At 35.9% G+C, this 15,138-nt stretch overlaps 1 protein-coding gene across 1 annotated transcript; it reads right to left on the bottom strand.

Moving 5' to 3' along the window:
- Nucleotides 1-330: 330 nt before the first annotated feature.
- LOC136808172 (uncharacterized) lies at nt 331-12,601 on the bottom strand. Its single transcript, XM_067064712.1, has 16 exons — nt 12,483-12,601; nt 9,273-9,512; nt 8,447-8,509; nt 7,983-8,321; nt 7,292-7,390; nt 6,962-7,200; nt 6,248-6,426; nt 5,646-5,742; nt 4,405-4,734; nt 3,978-4,095; nt 3,654-3,745; nt 3,086-3,209; nt 2,532-2,873; nt 2,064-2,192; nt 1,629-1,789; nt 331-1,275 (listed from the first exon to the last, which is right to left on the bottom strand). Exons 1-16 carry the CDS (start codon nt 12,502-12,504, stop codon nt 409-411), a joined length of 3,441 nt encoding a protein of 1,146 aa, XP_066920813.1. The 5' UTR covers nt 12,505-12,601; the 3' UTR covers nt 331-408.
- Between the last annotated feature and the right edge of the window lie 2,537 nt (nt 12,602-15,138).

Raw genomic sequence — 15,138 nt, forward strand, 5'->3', positions numbered from 1 at the left:
ATTTCTCGGTAAGTAAAGGTGTATCTCTCTTATTAAGATATTTACAAAATTGTTCATTAAGATATTCCATCGAGACTTAATATTCAATTTTTCTTATTTTTTAGTTCTTGTTCTAATATTTCAATAGAAAAAGTGTACCTAATCTATCTTCGATAGAAGGAAAACTTTTATAAATAGTGCATTATCGAAACATTATCAAAATATATCTCAAATAATAAACAATAATAAGATACTGAAGTTTATTATAAATGTTTTTTTCGACTGACTTTTCTGGCTTGTGATTTATCTTGATAAAGTAATTTGAATTTGAATTATTCTATTTGTCACGGTTTTTTCGTCGCAGTATAAAATGCTTTTTGGTACAACCTTAATGAAAAAAAAAAAGAGCTAACAGAAAATAAAAAAAAATTAGTATTGAATGGAACATAAATATATTTCATCGTTATCATTTTTGAAAGGAATTTGCGGAATAATATCTTGAATACCGTTTTCAGTCCAAGCAATCAAGGGACCCATCTCGTTGTGTTGATGAGAGTCAAATAAATAAATCTTTCGGTCAATCGAAGAACGAACCAAGCAGACTGACTGGATGTTGCAAGTCACAATGACAATCTCTGACTTCAAAAACAATAACTCAATTACATTAGAAAGGTCTTTTGGAAAAGAGTTCCTTTCTTCGAAGATTTTGAGCGAAATCGGAATCAAATCAATGGCTTCATGCACTAGAAGATTCTGATTTTCATCATATAGGGAGTTTCCAGTTTCGATACAACCTACGAATAATGCGGCACTATTGTGAAAATTAATTTTCGATGAGAATGTGCTGAAAAAATAACCAGCCAAGACAGCAATGACAGAACACGCATTACTTCCATTCCTACCATTCAACCTTCCCTGGCTTAAATGCCCGGGAAGAATAACAAAATTCCCGCCCTGTGTACATTGACCAAGTTCAAAGTATCCTAATAAGTCAAGTCCCAGAGAATTTACTGTTTCCATGTTCAGTTCGAGGTCAATTTGATCGATTTCGAAGGCCAGTTCATTTTCTCTTTCGATTTCGGTAACTGTTGCTTCCTCTACCTCGTACTCTTCGTTTTCTTCTTCTTCTAAAACACGGTAGTGCTCGTCTATCTCATCCAATCCAGTGATTGTTTTAAAGTATTGCATCCGCTCTAGTGGGAGAATTGAAACAAAACAAGCGAATCCTTTTTGCAACTGTTTCCGAGCAAAATCAATTCCAATCCGCGTCAAAGCATTCACACCAAGATCATTAGCCTAAGATGGAATTCAAATATAATATCTATATCTGATTTTGACAGCAAAATATCTACAAAATATCTCTTGCTTGCTTTGTTTTTTTTCCCTAAGGATGGGTTTAAAATTGGTTTGTCGAAGAACTTTTAGGTTCTTAAAAGAAGGTTAAAACGCAAGAAATATTAATGCGCATTCGATCAAATTAGTTTCGAAAGCTTATTTTTCCCTACACTTTGCTCAAAACAACCTAAAGGATAAATACCAAATAGAATGAAGGAAACATTAGCTTGAAACATTAGCTTGAACCATTTGAGCCAAAGCTGTACGATTCCAAAAATATGTTGAACCTTGTAATTCTTATAAAACATGTGTACCTTTTCAAAGACAACACTAGCATCGATGGTAGCATTCAACTCTGTGATTTTTGACGAGTAAAACGTTAGATAAGATTCCATATCTCTCTTCAATAAATCAATTTCTTCGTGGCAGCGTTTTCTCTTTGCATCCCATTCCAGTAGTTGTCGATGATTAGACTCTGATAAAGAGAAAGTTTTGGAATTAAAAATGACCATAACCTGTATTGGCACCAATCTGTGCAACACAAGACTGCAAATAAACGAAATTTACGAAAGAAAATCTTGGCCAAACTTACTATGTTATATATAAAAAAAAGTATTATATTTATTCACCTATAGTAAATATACAGTTCGCATAGTCAATGTACACTTTTTTAAACCTTTTTTTAAACGTACATGAGGTTTACAGCAAAATTACCCGAAAAAAAAGAATACACAGGGTATATACTTCACCTTTAATCAGTTCGAACTCGCAGTCAGCTTCACAAGATTTTATTGTTATAAAACGTTCCATAAGCGACTTCAGCTTCTTGTTAACTTCAGCGTATTTTGATCGACATGTATTTCTTAGTTTTGCCGAGTCTATAAAGAAAGATTTTAAGGGAATGTCATTTTAATTTTTATCATTTAAAGCATTTTTTTGCATAAATCGTGTTTTTTCTGTGGGTCTGGAGGATTGAAGGATTGACCGATAAGGTCCTGTACTCTTAGGTATCTAATAGATGTCATCATTTTTAATCCAGGACATTCTTATTCCAAACTCTTTATTAGTTTTTTGAAAAATTTCCTCAAACATCCTTCCATGGCCTGAATTATTCATAATATCACTGTCTTTTTTAGTGATTTTCCAACAGGGATGTATTTATTTCAATCCGGCAATTATAGTTAACGTAGGTATTGTAATTAACGAAAGCATAAAACCTGCATATTTCTCCAACTTTATATTCCAATCAAGCATTTCGAAGCGACACGAATGTATTGCATTTTGGAAAGCAGGGACAAGAACGGTGCTTTTCAAAGTCTCGAGTTCCCAATTCATCAGTTGAGTACTTATTTTATTATCCCAAGTAGTGGATAAAAGTGATTCTTTTTCAGACTTGCTCTTCGCCAGTAGAGGAATTTTAAGGTTCGTTAGATCAGGTAATGATATCTTCTGGAGTAAGTCTTTCGAATTCTGTGATGCACAAGATGGATATTGTTTAAGATCATGCTCCAAGAGTATCATTTGCTGGAGAGGTGTTGGTTTTGCGGGTGATAAAGAGCCTAGAGAGAGAGAGAAGAAAACAATACAAGTAATAAAAACATTTAACAATTCTTGCTTGTGCGATCCTTCTTAACACATATTTAAAAGATTGTGAAAGTTTTCATTCGTATAAATCCTTATGAAGGAAATATTATAGAGTCAAATTATTAGTATCTTATGTCTTAAAATAAACCAAAAGAAAGATCGAGAATTCTGAATATGTACACCATACCTCCATGAGCGAAACTCTTTAGTTTATTCATGAGGGATACGAAATCGACATTCTCGATGGATATATTCATTTCCAGACATTTGTTATTCAACTTTGAGGTGAAACTCGACACTTCTCTTGTCACCTAAGAATAATAATTGTGAAATGAAATATAACATCTAGAAATGACCCATATAATGACACATATGCTTTAAATGAATCTAAATTTCAAGCTCAAGGCTGTGATTGCTATGAATTTTCAGAATTTCAGACTAAATGTTGCTTATAAATTTTTAGCCCGAAATGCTTCGCAATTTTTAAAATTTTGGGATTTTATCACATTGTTCACCTAAATTACATAAAAATGTACCTATAATGTGCTTTTTAACGCAAAACTATTGAAAAACACATCTTTTTAGGGACTTTTATTTACTTTCCTAGTCTCAAGGATTGGTTGTCAAGCCTTGCTTAGTTTTTGGTCATTTTCAGGGCTGGTCCCTTAGCAACTCGGTTGCGTATAAAAAAGTGTGCATCCGCTAATGGCTTTCGAAATAAATTATTTCGATCTACAGCACAAATGAGAACATACCCGGTTGTATTTCTTTCGAAGATTCTCAGCAAGATTCAATGTTTTTCGTCTGTTCCAGAACATAACCATTTCAGTAAGTGTCTCTTCACGATCTAAGAGGTTCAACAATAGGATTTATGCGAATTTAATATTATTTCCTCACAAAATGTTTACTTAATTGGACTATCCTACTTTGAGTGAACCCGCGTGCATTACAGGCTGATTTGAGACATTTGGTACTAGAAAAGAAAACAGTTGAATATTGAACGTATCGATCCCAAGCAGATCCAAGAAAATAACATCCAAATCAAATCGTCCAAATTTTATAGAAAGAATAATCCTAACTTTCAGGTGTCTGATATTTCGTGGTGTTTGCGCAGCGTGAGAGATATGAAAAAAGTTGTTCGCATTCTTCTCCAGTAGACTTTCCAGTGCCTTGAATCCATTGACCATCCCAATTGACCTAATTGAAAGCATAACAATTGATGACCGTATAAAACTACCTTTTTAAAACTCTATTGCATCGGCAGCAAAGGGCTGGGTAGTCACTCATTCACAATTTCTTAAAATGGAGGTGGGCAGATAGTGAAAATACAGAAAAAATACAGAATTACTTTACCTACCTACAATTAAGCCTTAAAAGAGTAATTACTGGAATAAAAACATTGAATAGCGCTAGAGGAATACTCGAATTTTTTTACTAACGCGCCAAATGGGTAATAAATAAGGATGACTAAATCTGTAACAGAATTTTATAAAAAAGTAAAGCTACCTGACAATTTAGGTTGTGTCCTTTAGCATGCATTACACTCAGAGCACCTTTGATTTTAGATGTGAGAGAAGGATCGAGTTTTGAAAGGTAAATCCACAATTTGCACATGACATCTGCAAAGAGAAATTCCACGTTGTTTGGCAAAATAAATGTTGTTAACAAATACGCTGGGTATGCATAAATCTCGCCACGTTTCATATTGACAGATTTCAGACCATACTGATGGCGACATGTGGCAACGTATAGACCAGTATAGTCAACCGATTTTCTTTTCCGTTCCGTATTGCGTGCGGCTGACCATTCACCTCCACAAGATGTATCTGATGGACCCTAAAATTTGAATTTTAGTGAATACAGTTAAACGTAATTCGAACTCCTTATACAATTCAAAAACTCATATAATTCGAACAAAATCTTTGTGCCATTCACCAAACTTTGATCCATGTCAAATTCTTTGACATTCTTCGATTTTTTTTAATCAAACGCACGAAAACATAAGTTCTCAAGAGAAATGCCCTGTTGTGAGTGTAATCCATATCATTACCATCTATGATGAGCAAACATGAGATGGGAGATTTTCTTAACAACGGGGGTTTGAGTTTATAGAGGGGATAACAAATATTTGGTCAAAATAGTATTATATCTTGTACTGATTAATGTCAATAACGTATATAAGATCACAAGTGGCAAAGTATGGCATAAGATTCTCACTTTTCTTTGGTTTATACTATAGTTTATGAAACAGTGTAGTGCTTTTACTTATAAAACTGATTACATATGGTTTAGTAGATTGGTGAAAATGGGGGGGGGGGTATAATATATATAATATAAGGGTAAAGGGTAAATAAAAAAAGGGGTTTAGTCCACTCTGCACACTACTATGCCGAAAAGGTCATCTTAGAAGAAACTGAGCAATGACGTCGACTTTTTTCCAAAGAACTGAAATTTCTAGTTATTCAAGGTATATACTGCAGTTGTATCATATAAGGCTTGAAAAAAATGACAAATTTAAAATGTCATAAACCAGTAGTATTTTCTTTCTAAATTTGAAAAGCAAAGTCAAAATCCAAACTCATATAATTCGAACTAAATCTTCGGTCCCTTGAAAATTCGATTTACACGAGTTCAACTGTAGTAACAAAGCAACAAACCAAGAAGGATTTGACTGTGTGCTCTAACATTTGATCGAATAATTTGAAAGCAGGCTGACAACTAAAGTATAACGGATAATGACAAATCACCTTTAAAACTTTTCCTTTATCAAGTGAAGATATGTATTTGTCCACCTTCGTGTCGTCAACTATGAATGATTCCTTGTAGTATGATTCTCGGCGTCGGCTGAAAACCAAATTACAATAAGCACTTTTCTCAACAGAGTTTTTTATTAGAAATTCATTCAGATATTCATTAATAATTTGTACTTTTTACAACAATTTGGTAGCATCATAAAATTGTAAAAATTCAATTTTTTATGACTAATGACTTTTCTTCTTTCTTTTTACAACAGCAGCTTGTAAAACTACAAGGCCAATAAAACAGAAAGTTCAGTCAAAGTAGTAATCTCTGAAGTTTGGGCGTTGAAAGAAATTATCTTTTCACGAAGGAAAAAGGGAAGTGCTTAAAATTAAGGATTTAAAATGAAATGCCTTGGATTGCAAAATTGGTGAAAAACTGTCGGGTCTAAAGGTGGGGGTCAGGAAAAAACAGGGAGGTTGGAATTTTTTTCAGAAACTAATAACAGGGGTGGAATAAAAGTGTCCCGGGTCGTTTAAATCCATTTAATGCTTAAATTTAAGCACTTAAGTGAATTATCATTGATTAAGATACAACCAAAACTACATACCTTCCAGAATGGCGGTAGCGGTAAAGTTTTGCATTGCCATCAACATGACAAGCATGCTGCTTAATGGAACAACATGGACACTTCATCCAATCCATTCCTTTCATCATATTTAACTCGTATTTGACTAGGTTCCAATGTTTGAACGATAGTGAAAAAGATGACGGCACGATTCTTCCTTGCTAGAAAAAAAAAGACAGAACAATGGAGAACATAATGAAAACCCAAAAGCATCTACCTTAAGGAAACTAATTTTCGTGATTGGAAGCCCCTGAAATTGCAAATTTAGCCGAACTAAATTTTCGTATTTTCCTACAGGTAATGGAACATTTTCCAATAAATATTTAGCGACAAAAAGTACAAAAAACTGCGAAAATTAGTGTTCGCGAAAAGAAAATAAGCCACTAAAAATTTTCAGGCAGGTCAAATGATTTTGACCTCAATTCTTCTTGAAAGAAAAGAAAACAAAATGTAAATTATTGTTTCGTGATTCGAAAAAAACTTTTTAAATCGTCTGCTTTAATCCTGTTTGAAAGCTTTGTAACGAAAGTGAAAAATTAAATAAACATAAGAATGTACAGCCTCTTCGTTTTTTTAATTTCAAAAGGGGTACCTCTGCACACACACAAAAAAAAAGAAACATCATGTAGTTGAGGCTGCGAGTTATAGTCTATATCATCAAATCTAATATAAAATTGCACAAAGAATTCGATATACCCTTCCAAAATGTAAAGTCAAATCATTTAACGATTCCAAAAACAAATTGCACGAGGAACCAGGCATATGCTTGCGAAATTGATCCCACGTAAGGAAAACTTCTTCACTGACCAAACAACCAAAGTTTTTCGGGGACGATGGCCAAAAACCAGACGAAAGGATATTGTCAATGTCAAATGGGTCATTTAACTGATGACATTGATTGCATTTGATCAAGAATGGCAGCAATTCAAACTTTCCTAGAGTAAAAGAGAAAGCAATTTGAGGGAAAATAAACTTATTTTATAATGGAAACTAATAAAAACCCGTTTAAATAAGAAAGTAACTTGCCTTTCATTGTTATGACTACAACAATTCCTTGTTTAACAATTGTCTCATACTGAGAAGAACCGCAAACACAAATTCCCCGTTTCAGTGGAACACATCGATCTAAACGAACACAAATAAAAATCAGACAAATAAGTTAATTTGATATCGTTTGGTTGTAATCTAGCATACTTTAATTGGCTGGATGGAATAATAAAAAAACACAACAATTAGTAAAACAGCATTGTTTTCAACATTAGGAGAGGAGTACCTTTTTCATTCATGGGGTCAAGCAGTTAGTAAAAAGACATTGTCTACCAACTGCTTTTTCGCAAAAGGTTAGTAACACCACCTGGCACAGTTAGTACTAACTGACTTTGGGGTCAAATTTACATACACCAACCTTAAGAATGGCTTTTTGACCATTACAAAAACAACAAAATCTGATAAAATAGTATCTAATACCTTCTGATACCTTCAATGTTCTATTTTTCCCGTCTTTGCAATAAATACAACACACATTTAGAAAACGAAAGGAAAAACTATTATTTTTACCACTTTATTTTGTAAACTTTGCCAAGAAAGGTCCTAGGACAAATTTTTCAAGTAAAAAGTCCATAAAGGGGGAGCGAGGATTTGCAAAAGGTGTCTTTTTTTCTGGAGGACCCAAACCCAGGAGGAGAGTATGGATGTGTTACATAATATATGAACTTACCAACGGTGCAGATTTCAAAATTTTCATTCAGTGCTTGCATTGGGGATAAAGGTTTATTCACACCATTCACCAAACAAATACGATTATGAAGTGGTCTTTTTATATGGTTTTCTTGATCACATGTTTCACACAGTTCCATTCGACATTCTTTACAGTTCAAACAAGCAGGCTTTAACACACATTGCTGACACTTTTCAGTCATAACGAGAGATGATTTTATCGCATCCATTACTTTCTCCTTTTCTTGATACCATGACTTTTCAATTTTCTCCATTCGTTCTTTCCATGACTTCCTCTTTCTTTTGACAGAGTTTTCAGGCATATCAAGATCTTCAAAAACTAAAATATAAAATAAGATTTAAATTTTAATATTCTAATGAGAATTATAAAGAGAATACTCTTATTTTCTAAAATGCTAAAAACTAGGCTTATGATTAGCACTGATTAGCAATTTAAATTTTTACCTGGATCAGGAAGACAATCATCATCAAAAACAACCTCAGTAGAAGATTTTCCTCTCATCAAATCTATAAAATAAACTTATACAGTTTTAGTGTTTTTAATAGAAACAATTATTTTACATTAACTTTTGTTAAGTCTCTACTTTAAACTATACATGTATGACTTTTGTACAACTCCTAGTTGATATCAATCGAATGAGAAATTAAAGTGGGAGGGGGGGTCAGTAAGTTACTACTCTAAATTTTGATATTTAAAAATATAATGTAGTAACTGTAGGTAAAGGGGTGGTACCCAAAAGACTCTGGTGTATAACTGTTAATCTTGTGTAGGAAGTGCTAAAACATTGTCTTTTCTAGAAAGTTTTGCAACTACCGGAAGACCAACTTTGTATTACTTTTGTACTTCAAGAAAAAATTAATAAAAAATTCAATGTTGATTCACTATACCAATTTTTTTAACAAGAATTAACTTGACGATAATTCGTACAGAAAAATATCTACCAGAAGGGATTTTTCTCTTTATTTAACAAAGGCATAATTTTCAAAAGACTTATAAACCAACACTATTAATTCTTTGTACGTTGTTTTTGTTCCTAAATTTAAGTTACTTTAGCAGATAAAAAAATTGGGCTTATTTTCTGGGAAAAAGGCCAAAAAGGGGTGGTGTCAGCACAAGCTTGGGCAAAAACAGTTATTACATTGGTGTAGTAGCTACAACAGGTTGTGGTTTAAAATTTTTGCACTCAAAAAAAGCAACTACTACTGATCAGGTCATGTAGCAACTGTTTGATCCCCTGATTCCTAGGTTGATAATTCAAGACTAACCCACCTTCTTTAGTTTTCTGCTTTGCATTGTACCGTTTTTTCCCAGTGTACTTGTAAATACGGTTTCCAAATTTGTCACGTCTTACACTGCTAAATCTGCTTTTTGGTTTGATTTTCTTCTTATTCTTTTTCTTCTTTTCTAATTCATTATCATCACCCACCCATTCTCGCAACAACAAATAAGGATCTTCTTCACTCTCATTACCAATGTAATCATTCAATTCTTCATAAAGGTCCCTTTCATCTAAATAAAAGTGAAAAATGTATCAGGTAAGTGACAATGACATGCCATGGTAGAATAATAAGTGCAGTATAAATAAATTCTTAACCTCTTTAAAAAGAAAGAAAGGTAATTGAAAATAACACACATAAGTTTTAAGTCTGTTAGAAGGTTTTCCTATTCATCAGGCCAATTGATTAATGTAATGTATATTCAGGATGTATGTAAAAATTTATGATAAAGTGCTAAAAAATACCCCGCAGTGATAATTATTCAGACCAAAACAGGGGAGGGGTCAAGCAGTTAGTACATGACACCCATGACACACCCATTTCCAAAAATGGCAAAATGCAGTTATTAATACTACACCATCTAGTTATATCACCATACTAGATAGAACAGCTAACAGGCATCTTCGACATTCAAGGGGTTGATTGATAATGTCTGTGTTGATATCAACTTTGTTAAGACAACTCTACCGGCAGATGTTCAAGTGATAAAATTTCCAAATTTGAAAATAGTTGAAAAAAATGTTACCCAAAAACACTCACAGGGTGTTGGGCAGTTATTCAGCCCTATATATTTTCAACCAGATGGTCACACTAATTGATAAAACATAGGGTCAGCCCCCCTGGAAAGTGGGGGGGGGATTACACCCTAAAAAAATTCCTAAATAAAGAGGGGGCTGGAAGTACACTACAATTTTGGGGGGACCTAATGTACTTGGGGGAGCTAAAATCTCATCACTAAGTGTCGGGGCTAAAAACTTCAGCTTAATGATTGGCTTCAATTACTCAATCTAAAGCTTATGAAGCTGAAAATTTTAGATAAAATTGCCTAAATGTTTCATCTTTGGCTTGCTTACAATGCAATTTACTCTTTTTTCACGAGACAAAATTTTTTCCAAGTGTCGAGGGTCAAAAGTCCCGGGGGCTAAGAAAAAATTATTGAATCTTTGCGGGGACTTAAAAGTCAGGGGGGGACCTAATTTTTGCCTGGGACCTAAACCCGGAGGCTGATGCTATTTAAACTTGATTATCGCTTGTAATTCATAGTAGATATCAGATATAGATTAAAATCGATGATTGATTTAACTAAATCGCTGTCTTAAAAATTGTGAGTACCAATACATCTTTCCTGTAATTCAAACTTCACAGAATTAGCTCAGGAAAAGACATGCTCCACCGTTGTGTCTAAAATATTAGGGTAGGTAAACAAACGCGTTTTTGCCAGCAAGGGCTTAGGGGAAGTGGGTTTTTAGCTTCTAACCTTTGATAGTGATCTTGCAGGCAAAAACGGGTTTGTTTACCTCCCAAGACAAACAGTGAGGACGACAATTAATATGCGTGAGTAGCTTTTTTCCCGAATTGCAGGAAAGGTATATTATTTATTGATTACCTATCGATTGATATTGATCAAAAGTTTTTTTTTATAAGAACAAAGTATATAAGAACATAAGGCTTTGAGGCTTAAAATTTAAGAACATGTTTTTAAGAACATCCTAAAATATGTAATTTTTCAGGAACTTATACCAAAAAACCATAAAATAGCAAAAAATAAGAATGTGTTAAGAACATTTTTAGGCTTGAAACCCAAAAGGTTATCAAGGAGTATCCAAAGGCCTTAAAAAAAAAATTATAAAAAAAACAATGTGATTCAGGCGGCACGAATCTATTTATTAAAAACATTTTTCATCAAAGCTGTTGTTGTGATCTCGATCGCCCAATTCAAGTAAAAAGTCATCTGAAATAACTAATTGCTATCATCTGATTTACTTTCATTCTTTTACGGGCGTTTTGGTCAGTTGAAATTTTCACAGCCCGCAGACCTGCTATCCTGGCGTTTTTTAGAAATCTATTTATTTTTTCCACCCGGAAAAATCCAGGCTGTCCCACCCTTTACGGCCATCAGGTTTCAACTGCTGGTTTTTTTCAACGCAACCTTCTAGAGCTTTTTTGTCAAGAGTACAAAAGTAACGCTGTATCAATAATACTAGATAAATAAAAAAGTCAACGTGGCCACCACAGAACCTCTAAAAAACCAGACGATCTCAATCGAACGGAATCGACGATCGAACCAGTGAAACCAAATCGAACGCAATCGACTGATTGAAATTTGATTGTCGAACGCAATCGAATCTCAATCGAACGTCAAAATTCTGGGTAATATTCGATTGGTTCGATTGTTGTTTGACTGGTTCGATCGTCGATTCCGTTCGATTGAGATCGTCTGGCTTTATTCTTGCAGCTTTCCAACATCCAAGCTCTCAAACATCACAAGCCGAATGAAATTACTTTCGATTTCCCGTAGAAATTATGCGATGAACAATCTGGGGGTCAATGAATCGACGATCGAACGCAATCAAACGCAATCGAACATCAATCGAACGCAATCGAACATCAATCGAATATCAATCGTATCTGAAAATTACGGTAATATTCAATTGAGATTCGATTGCGTGCGACAATCGAATTTCAATCGGTTCGATTGCGTTCGACAATTAAATTTCAATCGGTTCGATTGTCGATTCCGTTCGATTGAGATCGTCTGGAAAAAAAGTGCATTTGCGACTGCACATTTTCAAAAATCATTATTTCAAAATTAACCTACCTTCAAGTGAGGGGAAGAAAAGATGAAGAACCGAACCGCTGCAATCTTGTCCAGCTGTGTTCCTGGACGTGCCCGGCCGGAAAAATGTGGAAAAAAGTGGAAAAACTGCCCCCTCTCTCGCACCACCCGCCCCCCAGGCATATTTGGAAGAGATCTTCAGAATGCAGTTCCTGTGCAGTAGGAAACTTTACTATTGAAGTGCACCAGAAGGTTCTGGTATATTCCTGGTGTGTTCACTTATAAAAGATAAATTATGCGTCAGAAGTAGTTTCTGATCTGGATGGCCATCCCATGCCACCAAAAAAACACAGAGAAAAAGATCCTGCTGCACAAGCGCCCACAGGGCTGGGAATGAAAGAACGGAGAAAAGAAAACTTTCCTTACCTGTACTCTGTGTTGTATCCATATTTTAACACATAGTTATTTTCTCCTGCCTATGTTTTTAATGATAAACGAACCAGGACTGCAGGAAGTCAATTTGCGATCTTGGCTGAAACTGCAGTAAGGCAATATTACCAAATCGAGAGACGTCTGTCGATTGAGAGAATTTCTGCGCGGCTAGCGTAGTAAAGCAAAATCTTCCTTACGAAAGGGTCTGACATCTGATACAGGAACGTCTCTCGATTCAGATACACTTCCTGACTGGTCCTTGCGGTTCTTGCTCGTGCCTCGATTACTCTGATCTATTTGGACTTGCTTATCCAACTTTATCGGTAGCTATGAGAAAGCGAGTTTTTTAGGTACACGCTAAAATCTATGATAAATATTTTTAGTGTAACCCTAAAATAAAGCAGTGTTTCACTTTTTAGTGTAACCGTGAATTCTTTTGGTGATATTAACCTGCTATTTAAGCGATTTTTAAGGCTTTTTTAAGCAAAAAACGTAAAAACGCGACCTTATAAGCGAGTGAGCTACTTCCAAAGGCATTAATTAGCATGTTTTCATGCTGTTAAGCGATTAGAGGTTTAGAACGGCTTGGACAGTAGTTTTGCCGAAAACCGTTTTTAGCCTACAGAAGCCCCGGCTTACCTTAACTACAGCGCTTTACTGGAGCCTTAGTTAAGCTTATTCTGAGCTCCATACAGGGCTGAGCTGGTTCCCAATGGTCCTAAACCTCGTGGGACACTCCCTTGCAATGGATTAGACCCATTGAAGTCCAGTGAAGGGGGCAGAACCGATGAATTTCCACTAAAATAGCTTTAAAACGCTTAAAAAGCTCTATTTAAGCGATTTTAAGGCTTTTTTAAGCAAAAAACGTAAAAACGCGACCTTATAAGCGAGTGAGCTACTTCCAAAGGCTCTAATTAGCATGTTTTCATGCTGCTAAAGCGATTTAGAGGGTTTAGAACCGGCTGGGAACAGTAGTTTTGCCGGAAAACCGGTTTTTAGGCCTACAGAGCCGCCCGGGCTTACGCTGTAAGCTTACAGCGCTTTACTGGAGCCTTAGTTAAGCTTATTCTGAGCTCCATACAGGGCTGAGCTGGTTCCCAATGGTCCTAAACCTCGTGGGACACTCCCTTGCAATGGATTAGACCCATTGAAGTCCAGCGAAGGGGGCAGAACCGATGAATTTTCACTAAAATAGCTTTAAAACGCTTAAAAAGCTCTATTTAAGCGATTTTAAGGCTTTTTTAAGCAAAAAACGTAAAAACGCGACCTTATAAGCGAGTGAGCTACTTCCAAAGGCATTAATTAGCATGTTTTCATGCTGTTAAAGCGATTAAGAGGGTTTAGAACCGTCTTGGAACAGTAGTTTTGCCGGAAAACCGGTTTTTAGGCCTACAGAAGCGCCCGGGCTTACGCTGTAAGCTTACAGCGCTTTACTGGAGCCTTAGTTAAGCTTATTCTGAGCTCCATACAGGGCTGAGCTGGTTCCCAATGGTCCTAAACCTCGTGGGACACTCCCTTGCAATGGATTAGACCCATTGAAGTCCAGCGAAGGGGGCAGAACCGATGAATTTCCACTAAAATAGCTTTAAAACGCTTAAAAAGCTCTATTTAAGCGATTTTAAGGCTTTTTTAAGCAAAAAACGTAAAAACGCGACCTTATAAGCGAGTGAGCTACTTCCAAAGGCACTAATTAGCATGTTTTCATGCTGCTAAAGCGATTTAGAGGGTTTAGAACCGGCTGGGAACAGTAGTTTTGCCGGAAAACCGGTTTTTAGGCCTACAGAGCCGCCCGGGCTTACGCTGTAAGCTTACAGCGCTTTACTGGAGCCTTAGTTAAGCTTATTCTGAGCTCCATACAGGGCTGAGCTGGTTCCCAATGGTCCTAAACCTCGTGGGACACTTCCTTGCAATGGATTAGACCCATTGAAGTCCAGCGAAGGGGGCAGAACCGATGAATTTCCACTAAAATAGCTTTAAAACGCTTAAAAAGCTCTATTTAAGCGATTTTAAGGCTTTTTTAAGCAAAAAACGTAAAAACGCGACCTTATAAGCGAGTGAGCTACTTCCAAAGGCTCTAATTAGCATGTTTTCATGCTGCTAAAGCAATTTAGAGGGTTTAGAACCGGCTGGGAACAGTAGTTTTGCCGGAAAACCGGTTTTTAGGCCTACAGAGCCGCCCGGGCTTACGCTGTAAGCTTACAGCGCTTTACTGGAGCCTTAGTTAAGCTTATTCTGAGCTCCATACAGGGCTGAGCTGGTTCCCAATGGTCCTAAACCTCGTGGGACACTCCCTTGCAATGGATTAGACCCATTGAAGTCCAGCGAAGGGGGCAGAACCGATGAATTTTCACTAAAATAGCTTTAAAACGCTTAAAAAGCTCTATTTAAGCGATTTTAAGGCTTTTTTAAGCAAAAAACGTAAAAACGCGACCTTATAAGCGAGTGAGCTACTTCCAAAGGCTCTAATTAGCATGTTTTCATGCTGCTAAAGCGATTTAGAGGGTTTAGAACCGGCTGGGAACAGTAGTTTTGCCGGAAAACCGGTTTTTAGGCCTACAGAGCCGCCCGGGCTTACGCTGTAAGCTTACAGCGCTTTACTGGAGCCTTAGTTAAGCTTATTCTGAGCTCCATACAGGGCTGAGCTGGTTCC

The sequence above is a fragment of the Clytia hemisphaerica genome, unplaced genomic scaffold (assembly GCF_902728285.1).
Source record: "Clytia hemisphaerica strain Z4C2 unplaced genomic scaffold, Clytia hemisphaerica genome assembly, whole genome shotgun sequence".
NCBI classification, from domain to species: Eukaryota; Metazoa; Cnidaria; class Hydrozoa; order Leptothecata; family Clytiidae; genus Clytia; species Clytia hemisphaerica.

Bases quoted from the DNA above. Each gene is read 5' to 3' on its own strand.
- LOC136808172 (XM_067064712.1), bottom strand. From the start codon at position 12,504: ATGGATACAACACAGAGTACAG. The intron at 2,874-3,085 runs GTATGGTGTACA...CTCTCTCTCTAG, and splicing joins AAAGAGTTTCGCTCATGGAG to GCTCTTTATCACCCGCAAAA. The intron at 1,276-1,628 runs GTACACATGTTT...ATTCCATCTTAG, and splicing joins CTAGTGTTGTCTTTGAAAAG to GCTAATGATCTTGGTGTGAA.